This window comes from Oncorhynchus keta, chromosome 32 (assembly GCF_023373465.1).
Source record: "Oncorhynchus keta strain PuntledgeMale-10-30-2019 chromosome 32, Oket_V2, whole genome shotgun sequence".
Lineage (NCBI taxonomy): Eukaryota > Metazoa > Chordata > Actinopteri > Salmoniformes > Salmonidae > Oncorhynchus > Oncorhynchus keta.
The window spans coordinates 35,045,097-35,056,869 of NC_068452.1; the positions used below are offsets into that span (position 1 = coordinate 35,045,097).

Genomic DNA, 11,773 nt, shown 5'->3' on the forward strand with positions numbered 1-11,773 from the left:
TGTCTGCTTATATGCCCCTTTTATTTATCCCACAGTTCTGACTTGGTGTACAGGGAGACAACTGTAAGAAAGGTCCATGTTCTGAATTCTGTTGCAGTACATTTCAAAAGTGCTGAGCAAATAGTTATATTGTCTACGTCCATCCTACCTCGTTCATTAATGTCTTCATCAAATTACGGATTGCCTCTTATCCGCTCGTCATCCACTTATGCCATAGTTTGTACATCTAAATTGTCAGTAGAAACCACATTTGTTTAAGCAAGTCAGCCATATCAGCTATGTTGTTTTTAAAAGGCAGTAAATTAGGCTGAATTAACGGTTTCGCTGCCAGACAAGGCTCCGCTGATAGCCAGGTGTAGCAGTAGTAAGGTGTTGGGATTGCTGTTGGTACAGCTTTATATAGGCCCTAACAGTTTGTGGGAACCATTTGTAACCGTTATAGTGCAATTAATGTATTGTTTATTGTTGTGTTGTGTAGTGGCTTTGCTGGGATGGATCTAAAAAATAATAATGTTTAGTTTGCCCCACCAAGATTTACATGCTAAAATCGCCACTGCACTGGACACAAACTGGTTGAATCACTGTTGATTCAAAGTCATCACATTGCATTTTTTGTTGTTGAAATTATTCACCCAGTTTGTGCCTAATGGGCACAACATTTTCAATGACCGAAATGTAATACGTACAGGTATGTAATGTGTAAAGGTATGTCTGAGTGGATGTGTTGGGCTTTGAGTGGATGAGTAGTGTTGAGATATAGCGACAGAGTATTGAGTAGATATCTGGTAAATCAGTGGGAATAAATGTGCCTAAAGCCAATGCGTCGCATTGTAGATCTATTTTTTTTATTTAACTAGGCAAGTCAGTTTAAGAACAAATTCTTATTTACAATGATGGCCTACACCGGCCAAACCTGGACAACGCTGGGCCAATTGTGCACCGATCACTGTTACTGCTGCTTCTGCTCAGCCAGCATCTGGTTTGGTCTCATACCCCAACTTGGTCTCAGTGCATTTCGTAATATTCTGTATGTAAATCCGAGACAAGCCATTTAGTATGATATGTTTAATATGGTATGTATTCATTTGTGGATGTCCATGTTATGTTATATCTTTATTTGTTATGAATTTGCAAAATACACTATATGTTACGAATTTGCAAAACGCAGTATATGTTACAAATTCTAGCTAGGTGGCTAACCTTATGGTTAGGGAAGGGTTCGCTAAAAGAGTTAAGGTTAGGGTTAGGGGAAGGGTTAGCTAACATGCTAAGCAGTTGCATAGCTAAAAAGTATTAAGTAGTTGAAAATGTGCTAATTAGCTAAAATGCTCAAGTTATCCCTGATGAGATTTGCACTCACAACCTTTGGGTTGGTAGACATTTGTGTTATATGCCTACCCATCCACCCTGACCAACACACTAATTTCATAACCATAATAATAACCATCTGTCTTATGTAACCATACCAAATAAAACATATAATTATACTTTGATAATTCCGAATTTACGTTTACTATGTTATGTCTGGTGTATGAGACCAGGCTACATGCCCAGGTTGAAGCCATGCGCCATGTGGGAGCCTGCTGGATGAACTGCTGGAAGAGACACACTCAGAGCAGGACAAGTACATAATGAATGTTCATGATTTCACCACGTCTTGAATTGAGGTACGCGCTGTCAATTATTCACTACCGCTTGAAAAAACATTCCCTGCAATTTTATGTAGCATTTATTTAACTAGGCAAGTCAGTTAAGAACAAATTCTTACTTACAATGAGGGCCTACCCCAGAGTACGCTGGGCTAATTGTGCGCCGCCCTATGGGACTCAATCACGGCCGGATGTGATTCAGCCTGGAATCGAACCAGGGACTGTAGTGACGCCTTAGACAGCTGCGCCACTCGGGAGCCCAAATGTCGTGTCCAATGTTCTAAACCCTCCCCATAAATTTAGAGTGCAATATTAGAGTCGGATTGATAACGCTCAATCCAGATAGGCAGAGATGGCAAAGGTGACATGTTCTGATGGAACTGTTCTATCAAATATGCCTATTGCTCCGCCACGGTAGGTTGCAGTAATGCACCATAGAAGACCGCGGCGCTAGTACAGGAAGAAGAATTTACCATTCATTTCCGTAAATAAAATCGGTCACCATTTTCTCTTCCTGTTGTGAAGTTAGTGGCATGGAGAAGGCACGTTTCATCGTATCACGATCGAAACAGCATTTTGCGTTACAAATAGAATTGTAGCTATCTGAAAACTATTTGATTTGTAAGACTGAAGCCTTTCAAATACGTTTCTGTAAACGCATTTACCATCAAACTAATAGTAGCTAGCACATTTATAGCAAGCTGTATATAAGCTAACTGTATTGTGTCATGCTTTATGGTTCACAATACTTGCTTACCACTCTGTAGCTCAGTCAATTTACTCGCGCGCTATTGTTGCCATCATTCCCTCCCCAGCGCGTGTGTGTAAAGCATGGAGATTGAGGGGAGAGATTTCATGAACAGTCCCCCCTTGAAAACGGTGCGGTTTGGGGGCAATGTTGTTGCCACGTTAGCGAAATTCAAACAGGTGAGATTTCCAATCCAGTGACACCAAACTTGGATGCCTTAGACACTTATGTGATTCACTCTGGAATGTAGTTATAACCTGGTATACATATGACAGTATTTGCTGCTGGTTGGTTGTTTTTCAAGGGAGACACGAGTGACTATGAGTTGTTGAAACATCAGCTGGCAGATCCAGATATCAAGGTAAATGAGCACGACTAGCAGTTCTGCTACATGTACAGTGTAACAAGGACGTTTCCAGAGGTCTTAATGATAATAGAATGTCTTCCTTTTTTGACAGGATGCCCAGATCATCAACTGGCTGCAGGAGTTCCGGAATTGTGTGACACAACTCAGCAAAGACCATGAGCAGCTGATCTATGTGGCTCTGGTGAGGATGGAACACTTGAATCAAGAGATGGACAGTACTGCCCAGTCCAGGAACAGTTTTCTAATGCTGTATCTACCCCTTGTGTCTGTGAACCAGAGGCTGCCGTGGCTGGGCCGAAGCCCTGCCGTAGTGGAGGAGTATCTGGCCTTCCTCGGTAACCTGGTATCTGCCCAGACGGTCTACCTCCGGGCCTGCCTCAAGATGGTGGTCTCCAACTTCAAACCCAGTGAGTTCCTGTCTGTCTGCGTGGACATTCTGATAAGTCAATATGGCTACTTTAAAGACCTGTTGTTGTTCCTACCTTTCCAGAGAGAGTGAAGATCTGTGAGGGAGGAGTGGACATCTCTGACTCGGATGATGACGATGAAAGTAGGTGTTACTGTTTCATTACTGTTTGTGATGGGAAGGTTGTTCAACAGACAGTCCCTGAATTGTTTCATTGAAATACACACTGCAGTAAATTCATAGTGACCTGAGACTGCAGTTGGTAAAAGGCTGCTCCACTCGTCCTTTTAGGGAAACTAGGCACACCTCTAAAGCCCTTGAAGAGTGAGGATGATAAGAGGGTAGGTGAGGTGTAGATAAGATAATGCACGGAGACTCTAGCACTGGGGACTTTCACTGCAGGAGTCCCACCCCTTATGGTTACTGATTTGTCAGGCTGACAGACTTCCTCATAAATCTTAGTTTTACTTCAATGTTACAATTGTGTTTTTACTTCAAACTTACAGAATCAACGTTCCATTCCAATATAAAGGGTATAATGACACCCAGTTCACAGATCCAACTTGATCAACGTTGGATGTTCGTTCAAAACGGCAAATACTTTTCATTTCTGCACAGTTTTAACCCTTTCTCTTCTTTCTTGATTTGAAGACCTTCCAAGAAGTTTTGACCAGTGTCACCAGGCCCTGCAGCTGATTGGCAGATATGTCCCATCGTAAGTAGCCATAAGACAATCCTACAACATGTTGCTGGATCATTTTCAGACCCAGGTCTGTCCTTCCTTGGGAATTGTTGACCCCCAATGCTAACTGGTAACAAACATATTTTTTCGTCCTTCTCATTTCAGCACCAGCTGTTTCCTGATGCCCATTCTGATTGACAACTTTCCTTTTGTGCAGAAATCTTCCAGAACCCTGGTAAGCAGTGGCTGCGGTAGGTAGCCTCATGTTTCGTTTTTTTTTATTGTCAGGTTGTTGTACAGTATGGTTGTCTTTCACTCTCCCCAGGAGTGTTATGTCAGGTTGTTTACAGTATGGTTGTCTTTCACTCTCCCCATAACCTTCTGTCAGGTTGTTGTACAGTATGGTTGTCTTTCACTCTCCCCAGGAGTGTTATGTCCATAACCTTCTGTCAGGTTGTTGTACAGTATGGTTGTCTTTCACTCTCCCCAGGAGTGTTATGTCCATAACCTTCTGTCAGGTTGTTGTACAGTATGGTTGTCTTTCACTCTCCCCAGGAGTGTTATGTCCATAACCTTCTGTCAGGTTGTTGTACAGTATGGTTGTCTTTCACTCTCCCCAGGAGTGTTATGTCCATAACCTTCTGTCAGGTTGTTGTACAGTATGGTTGTCTTTCACTCTCCCCAGGAGTGTTATGTCCATAACCTTCTGTCAGGTTGTTGTACAGTATGGTTGTCTTTCACTCTCCCCAGGAGTGTTATGTCCATAACCTTCTGTCAGGTTGGGTGGTTGCGGTGTTACATCCCCTCTCTACAGTATGGTTGAGACGTCCTGGAACTCATCATCAGTAGGATGCTCAAACTGGACGTAAGTGTGTGTGTGTTTTGGCTTTCCAGTTCTTCACTGAGAAATAGGTGTTTTTTGTGTGCTAACACGGTGTGTCGTGTTCCAGGTGAGTGCTCCCCGGGGAGAGATAGAGGAGGTGGAGGAGAATGCTGTGCAGCAAGAGTTGAAAGGAGAGCAGGAGGAGGAGGGCCTCTTTGACATGGTGATTGACTAGATCTGCTATGTTTTACATACAACAGTCACTGGTGTGATTAGTTCTCCATTTTGTGACTGATGTGATGTGGTGTGACGTTTCCCTCATCTCTCTCTCTCACACAGGATGAGGATGTGTGTTCAGTGAAGTCCAGTCCAGCAGGGACCAATGTGATGGTCCACCCTGTCGCTGAGAGACTGGACACTCTCATGGTTGTGCTGCTGGCCTTCATCAAGGACATGTGCCATGTCAACAGTGAGCACAGGGTCTTCACACACACTCACTAGACATATGACAAGCCAGTGCTTACTCTGCTTCCTTTCTCTCTCCCCTTCCATCTCTCTCCCCCTCTACTCTCTCTCTCTCTCTGGCAGGTTGTCTGGATGTGGAGCGGACTAAGGATCTGTACAAGGACCTGGTGTGTGTGTTTGATAAACTTATCCTACCTACACACGCCTCCTGTCACGTCCAATACGCCCTCTTCTACCTCTGCAGCTTCAGACTGGTCAGTACTCGCAACAGTGTGCATCCGTGCGGCTTTATAGTAGTGGCATTTTATAGAACGGTTGAGTGGGTAACTCTATTGATTGGCTGTGTGTTTGACCCCTCTCTCAGGCTCTGGCAGAGGCGTTTCTCGAACACCTGTGGAGGTTACTGCAGAGCCCGTCTCACCCGGCAGTACTGCGCCAATCTGCCGCTGGCTACATGGGTAGCTTCCTGGCCCGTGCCAACTTCCTGCCCGTCGCGTGAGTCACACCCTACTTTTGCTGATCAGAAAGGGCTCCTTAGAGCATGTTAGGGTGTGGTTGGTTCTACGCAGCATACTCTCTGGTCCCTCCTAACTCCCTAACTAAGATTCTCGGACTGTTCTCCGTCCTGCAGTACGGTACGTGCGTGTCTGGACCTGCTGGTCCCCTGGCTCCACCTATACATAGACAGCCAGGACTCCGGCTCCCGGGCCTACTGTGACATCACGCTACACGGGCCCTTCTACAACGCCTGCCAGGCTGTCTTCTACACACTCATCTTCAGACACAGGAGCATCCTGGAGGGCAACATGAAGAAAGGTAGGGGATTACACATGCGTGTAAAACACATACTTGCACAGATACAATAATTTAAAAAAAGTTGATAGACATATACAGTATATCTCTCTCTCTCACTGGCTTGGCAATCTGTGTGTCTGTAAGGGGGGGCTCTCCACCAGTTTCCAGTATTATATAACTGTATGTCTGTTTCCCTCCCAGGGCTGGCGTACCTGCAGAGTCTGAACCTAGAGAGGATAGTGATGTGTCAGCTCAACCCTCTGAAGGTCTGCCTGCCTGCCGTCACCACCATGTTTGCTGCCATCACCAGGTACAGTGGTACACCGACCAACCACCCTTTAAGCCAGTCACACATAAATTACACTCTGCTACAGCACTGTGTTAGTTTCTGTCTGCTTCTAAAAATGTGAAGTGGTTGTTTGACCCAGACGTGTATCCATCCATCCACAGAAAGTACCAGTTGGTGTTCTGCTACACCATCATCGAGAGGAACAACCGCCATGTTCTCCCCGTGGTCCGCAGCTCCGTGGGGGGCGACTGTGTGTCCACCAACACCAACCCCCTGGACAGTTTCTTCCCCTTTGACCCCTACGTGCTCAAGAGGTAACCCATGAACCCTTCTCAGGGACCACATATCAGTGGGCACAAAACAGGAGAAATTGGTTGGAAATGGCAGTAGTACAACCTGAACTCTAAGAAGAGAGTTAATTTTCCATTTCTGATCATGTTTTTCTTCTCTCCTCTCCAGGTCAAGTAAACTAATCGAGCCCCTCTACCAGGTGTGGGAGGAGCCAGCAGACACTGAGGTGGACACCGTCACCACCAAGAGAGTCAGACTGGTATAACACAGACAGTCTTGTATTCTCTCAGGGACTCACAAGATTGGATGCTGTGTGTCTCCCTATTGGTTGTTTTTGTGGTTTGATTGGCTGTTTTCTCTCTGTCTCAGTGCTCGGATGCAGATGAGGATGACTTCCTGCGAGGGGAGACGCCGGAGACAAAGGGGGTGATGGGTATGACCCCTGGCTCATATGAGTTACACCTCCACAGCCCCAGCAGTGTGGGCTCGCCGCCCATCTCCTTCCTACAGAGACCCTTCTGACACCCCTGTATTTAACATGGACTCATCCACAACCCCCTGAAAAATGGACTATTCCACAACCCTGAGCGCCTTCATACAGAGACACCCAGCTTTAAAGTTTTCAAATGGAATATTAAATGATCTTACCATAGACCAGTTCAAAATGGACGGGTCCGTCCTTCTCTATCATCACTGAAGAGAAGTATCAGTCGGAACCATCTACAATCACCACCCCATCAAGAACCTACTCCAGGACGCAAAAGATTATGAACACAGTGTACAATGCGTGGCTAGAGCTATTCATTTTATAATAATGGTCCTATGTTAAAGCAGTTAACATGTTATAACTGGTTAATAGTGAATAAGTTCATTTAACTCAACTATGGAAAGAAAAAACAAATAAAATATCTAGGATGGGGAAAATCGTAAGATTTTGTGTTCTCAGCGAAGGTAACTGTATTTACAAATACAAAATATCTGACACTTTCAATGGTTCACTGATTTTGGTTGTCTGATCTACAATTTGTGTCAAGTTCTGAACAACACATATTTATATAATTTTACAGATTGTAAACATGTTCCCTTATTGAAATTCTTAACCAGAACAGATACTTGTAAGAAAGGTCACCTGCAGTAGATGAAAAAGGAAACATTATTTCTGTAAACTTGTGCTTGTATGTATGGAGTATCAATTACATAGTTGACAAACTGTAAATAAAAGTCAAACTATTTGTGGGTTGACAGAAATTAATTTATTGTAAAAAATGATCAGTCGGGAACTGTACAGGGATGTCCTGTCCCACTCTGTTGCACTGTAACACACATCCTCTCAGGTAGGATTCTCAGAGGGTGTTTGCTTTGCGTATAAAAATACGCAAACACTTTCTCTGTGAACTTGTGTGAGAAAGAGTAAAGGGGTGTATCGTCATCAGCAGGGTCAAAGAAAGACACTTGACCCTTGTCCCAGTCCAGCTGCACTCTGACCCTCTTGAGTTTCTCTGTGACTGTCATGGCTGTTGGGGGTGAGGTCATCGCTCTGTACTCCCTGTCTCGCAGACACATGGTCCAAAACCCGTTCTCCGGCCGGGCCTGGACCTCCGCATTCCTGGTGACAGACGTACAGGCCACGCCCAGAATCCAGTCGTTGTTACATCCTGTATCCACTACCCAGCAGTGGCTTCCTGAGCTAAGCCCGGTCATGCCCAGGACCTCTGCACTCATGTGGAAGCGTTCAGGGTTGTCAGGGAGACGGTGGGGCTGGCTGGTGTACTGAAGGGACGTGAGCTCATGTGACAGGAAGAGGCAGGGGTGGGCTGTGTTTGGGTCCAAGGTCACAGGAGCTGAAGAGGAGGAAATGGGCCAGAGACTGGGTTAGAGACAGGAAAAGGGTTTGGGTCACTCACCACTGTTTTAGCTTCTCTCCGCCAGGTTAAAATGCTGTGGGAGTTAACCTCCTTATCTCCTCATCTCTGTTAACCATTGAAATTGACTTACTATATTCAACATGCAGAAGCATTTTCTTCCAGACTCTGTACTTAAGGTTACAGAGGTGCTTGGCCACATCAATCAGCGCCCCTGAAATCATCTCTGGGCCCTGCCCTGTGCACTGGGCTCTGAAATCACAGAATAATACAATTGTCCTGTTCAATATTCCAAAGCAGAGAGAGGGAGGAAAAAATAGAATGATCGACAGAGAGAGGGAGGAAAAAATAGAATGATCGACAGAGAGAGGTGGGGGATTTCAACATACCTCTCTATAGTGGCTTTACAATTCTGAAAAACAAAGAAAGTATAATATTGTGGCTGAATAAAAAAATAAATCCCATCCTCTCCTCAAAAACAATTATTCTGGCTTTTTAAAAGTGGCTGGCTTTTTAAAAGTGTACATTGTGCCAGTACAAACCTGGAGCAATGCCATGTCGTCAGCATCAGTCATCTCCTGTGTTATGACTGTTATAGTCTCTTTGAGGTATAACATCCCTGCTGCAGCCTTTGTCACCATACTCTTCATCAGCCCTATCTTCTCCTCTTCCTCCTCCTTCAGAGCAGCTAGCCTCGCTGCCTCTTCCTCATACAGGAACTGGTGGAGTTCCACAAACAGATCCTTTATCTGCCTCTCTGTCTCCAGGGCCTGATTCTGAGGGGCAGTTAGAGCACAACTTGATGGATTTGAGTTCATTTGAATGAAAAGGAAACTGAGATGACATCTGTAGAGATTACCTTAATGGACTCGAGCATCTCTTCAGAGGTTGCCTTCAGTCTAATGAGGGAGTCCAGAGTATGCTGTAAGGTTTTCAGTGCTACGTTGAGCTCATCCTAGAAGTCAGAGGGTATTCTAACATGAGGCTTCTTATGAAAGCAGCAAGCTGTAACTCGATTAAACGTCTAGATTTAATTATGTGAAATAAATTAACAATAGGTTCAATGCCAGGTGTGTCGCTTGACTAAAATAACCCTTTCAATACCTGAGATAATTTATTATGTTTAAAGGTGTTTTACTCTGCAAACACACTGTATGTCCATCAACACCACTCACTGACGTACAACCAGCAGATCAGATATAATACTTTACACACTTTGGAATTTCTCTGCTATATTTCTCTGCTAATACTGTACACTCACATATACTGTCAGGATAGACCTGATTAACAGCATTCTACTGCCAGGGGCCACAGGCTCCTTACATGAGAAAATGGCAACGTTAACTATGAAAACAGACGTTGCCAAATTATTTCATGAATATACATTCTAGAGTCATTTCAATTATTATTCAGTCTCTCACCTTGCAATCCTGTGCTGCCTTCTCTGTGGGCACGCAGTCATGGTTCTTGTGTATTTTCGAGGCTTGGCACACTACACAGACAGGCTGCTTGTCCACCAGACAGAAGAATCTGAGTCTCTCTCCATGTAGACTACAAAGTACACGGTTCCCCTCGACTGAGCTCTGAATCCTCCTCTGTTGCAAAGCTTCACAGAGGTTCTTCAGAGCCAGGTTGGAGGGAGGGGTGCGCTTGGAAGCTCTTCTCCTGCAGACAGGGCACTGTCTGAGGGCTGAGGTGTTCCAGTAGCATTGTAGGCAGGTCTTACAAAAGCTGTGGCTACATGGTAGGAGGACAGGGTCCCTGAAGATGTCACAGCACACAGGACAGGAGAGATCCTCCTCTGGGAGACACACACTGGATGACATGTATGTCTTCACCTGATCAGGTACCGGGAGTCTGTGAAGAAGATATCCTCTGGCTTAAACAATACTACATTCCCATGTCAAGCATATAAACGTGGAGATTATTTACTTTGTCTTTCAGAAATCACCTCCCTTTTGATTTTCAAAACAGATACTCAAAGTGCCTATTCTTCCATTGTTCTTGTTGTAATGCCAGACCTTAAAAGTGCAGGCTGTTTTCCTGTCTGTTGAGTTGTGCTTGTGTGTGACTCCAGAGACACACAGTACTGCGTGACAGACAGCAACGAGAAACAGGAAGTCGAGCCCTATTGGTCACATGTGGAATAGCTGCAAACTGGTTTAGCCTAGAACCTGTTACATGTTTTGAATTGCAACATTGTTAAAGGTTGTGGATAGAGATACACAATCAATAACTTTAAAAGCCTTTAAAAGACTGAAAAGTGAAAGACGACTGTCAAGATATATCTCATGAAGCAGGATGAAAATATGATCAACCAAAATTATTGGTAAAATCATCATAAATAAAATTGGCCTCACATTACATTGTGTTTCTAAAACATATGAATTTACATGTTTATAACAAAGGCAGGTACAATGTAGGCCTAACGTAAACACCATACACATCATTACCTATTGTATACAACTGTTATACCTGTTTGTACCTTGCACTATATTCATTATTTGCAAATAAAACTTACAATGGGGTGTAATCTAAAGCAATAATTATATGCCAGTGCTTTTGACACCAATGAATGCTCATATAGAGCAAAGCTTCAAAAGGTATTCTGTAGGCCTAACCTTCCCCTTCCACAACCTCAATGGCAAACCAAGTTTCTTCCCCAAAAGCCTGTGCAGTTTCATTGCATTTACATTAGGAAAGGGGATGAAGAGGGGTTCACAGGGGGAGAAAGGGGTTTGGAGGGGCTTGCCTGTGTTTCCCTTGAAAACTCAAGGTTTCAGGATATTGGTTAAAAACAAATCAACCATCTGCCTCCAGCTCCAGTGTGGTATTTTAAATATTTGTTATTGTTGCTTGGTGTCAATATCAGATCATATCCAACTTGATTTGCCACATGCCCCGAATACAACAAGTGTAAACCTTACCGTGAAGTGCTTACTTACAAGCCCTTAACCAACAGTGCAGTTCAAGAAGAGTTAAGAAAATATTTACCAAGTAGACTAAAATAAAAATTAATAATAAAAAGTAACACAAGTGACTATGCATAGATAATAAACAGCGAGTAGCAGCAGTGTAAAAAAAGGAGGGGGGGAGGGTGTCGATGTAAATTGTCCGGTTGCGATTTGATTAATTGTTCAGCAGTCTTATGGCTTGGGGGTAGAAGCTGTTGCGGAGCCTTTTGGTCCTAGACTTGGCACTCCAGGACCGCTTGCTGTGCGGTATCAGAGAAAACAGTCTATAACTTGGGTGACCGGAGTCTCTGACAATTTTATGGGCTTTCCTCTGACACCGCCAATTATATAGGTCCTGGATGGCAGGAAGTTTGGCCCCATTGATGTACTGGGACGTTTGCACTACCCTCTGTAGCACCTTACGGTCAGATACCGAGCAGTT

At 44.2% G+C, this 11,773-nt stretch overlaps 2 protein-coding genes across 2 annotated transcripts; one reads left to right on the plus strand and one right to left on the minus strand.

Moving 5' to 3' along the window:
- Positions 1-2,140: 2,140 nt before the first annotated feature.
- On the plus strand, positions 2,141-7,747 carry LOC118374466 (RNA polymerase I-specific transcription initiation factor RRN3). The gene is made up of 18 exons (XM_052491569.1): positions 2,141-2,576; positions 2,702-2,758; positions 2,856-2,945; positions 3,042-3,171; positions 3,255-3,314; positions 3,822-3,885; positions 4,018-4,087; positions 4,278-4,344; positions 4,677-4,717; positions 4,803-4,898; positions 5,015-5,144; positions 5,264-5,394; positions 5,505-5,635; positions 5,772-5,956; positions 6,137-6,245; positions 6,386-6,538; positions 6,684-6,774; positions 6,885-7,747. Exons 1-18 carry the CDS (start codon positions 2,481-2,483, stop codon positions 7,035-7,037), a joined length of 1,854 nt encoding a protein of 617 aa, XP_052347529.1. The 5' UTR covers positions 2,141-2,480; the 3' UTR covers positions 7,038-7,747.
- Positions 7,748-7,784: 37 nt separating this feature from the next.
- On the minus strand, positions 7,785-10,475 carry LOC118374467 (zinc-binding protein A33). Its single transcript, XM_035760887.2, has 6 exons — positions 9,799-10,475; positions 9,237-9,332; positions 8,920-9,153; positions 8,767-8,789; positions 8,511-8,629; positions 7,785-8,356 (listed from the first exon to the last, which is right to left on the minus strand). Exons 1-6 carry the CDS (start codon positions 10,201-10,203, stop codon positions 7,785-7,787), a joined length of 1,449 nt encoding a protein of 482 aa, XP_035616780.2. The 5' UTR covers positions 10,204-10,475.
- Between the last annotated feature and the right edge of the window lie 1,298 nt (positions 10,476-11,773).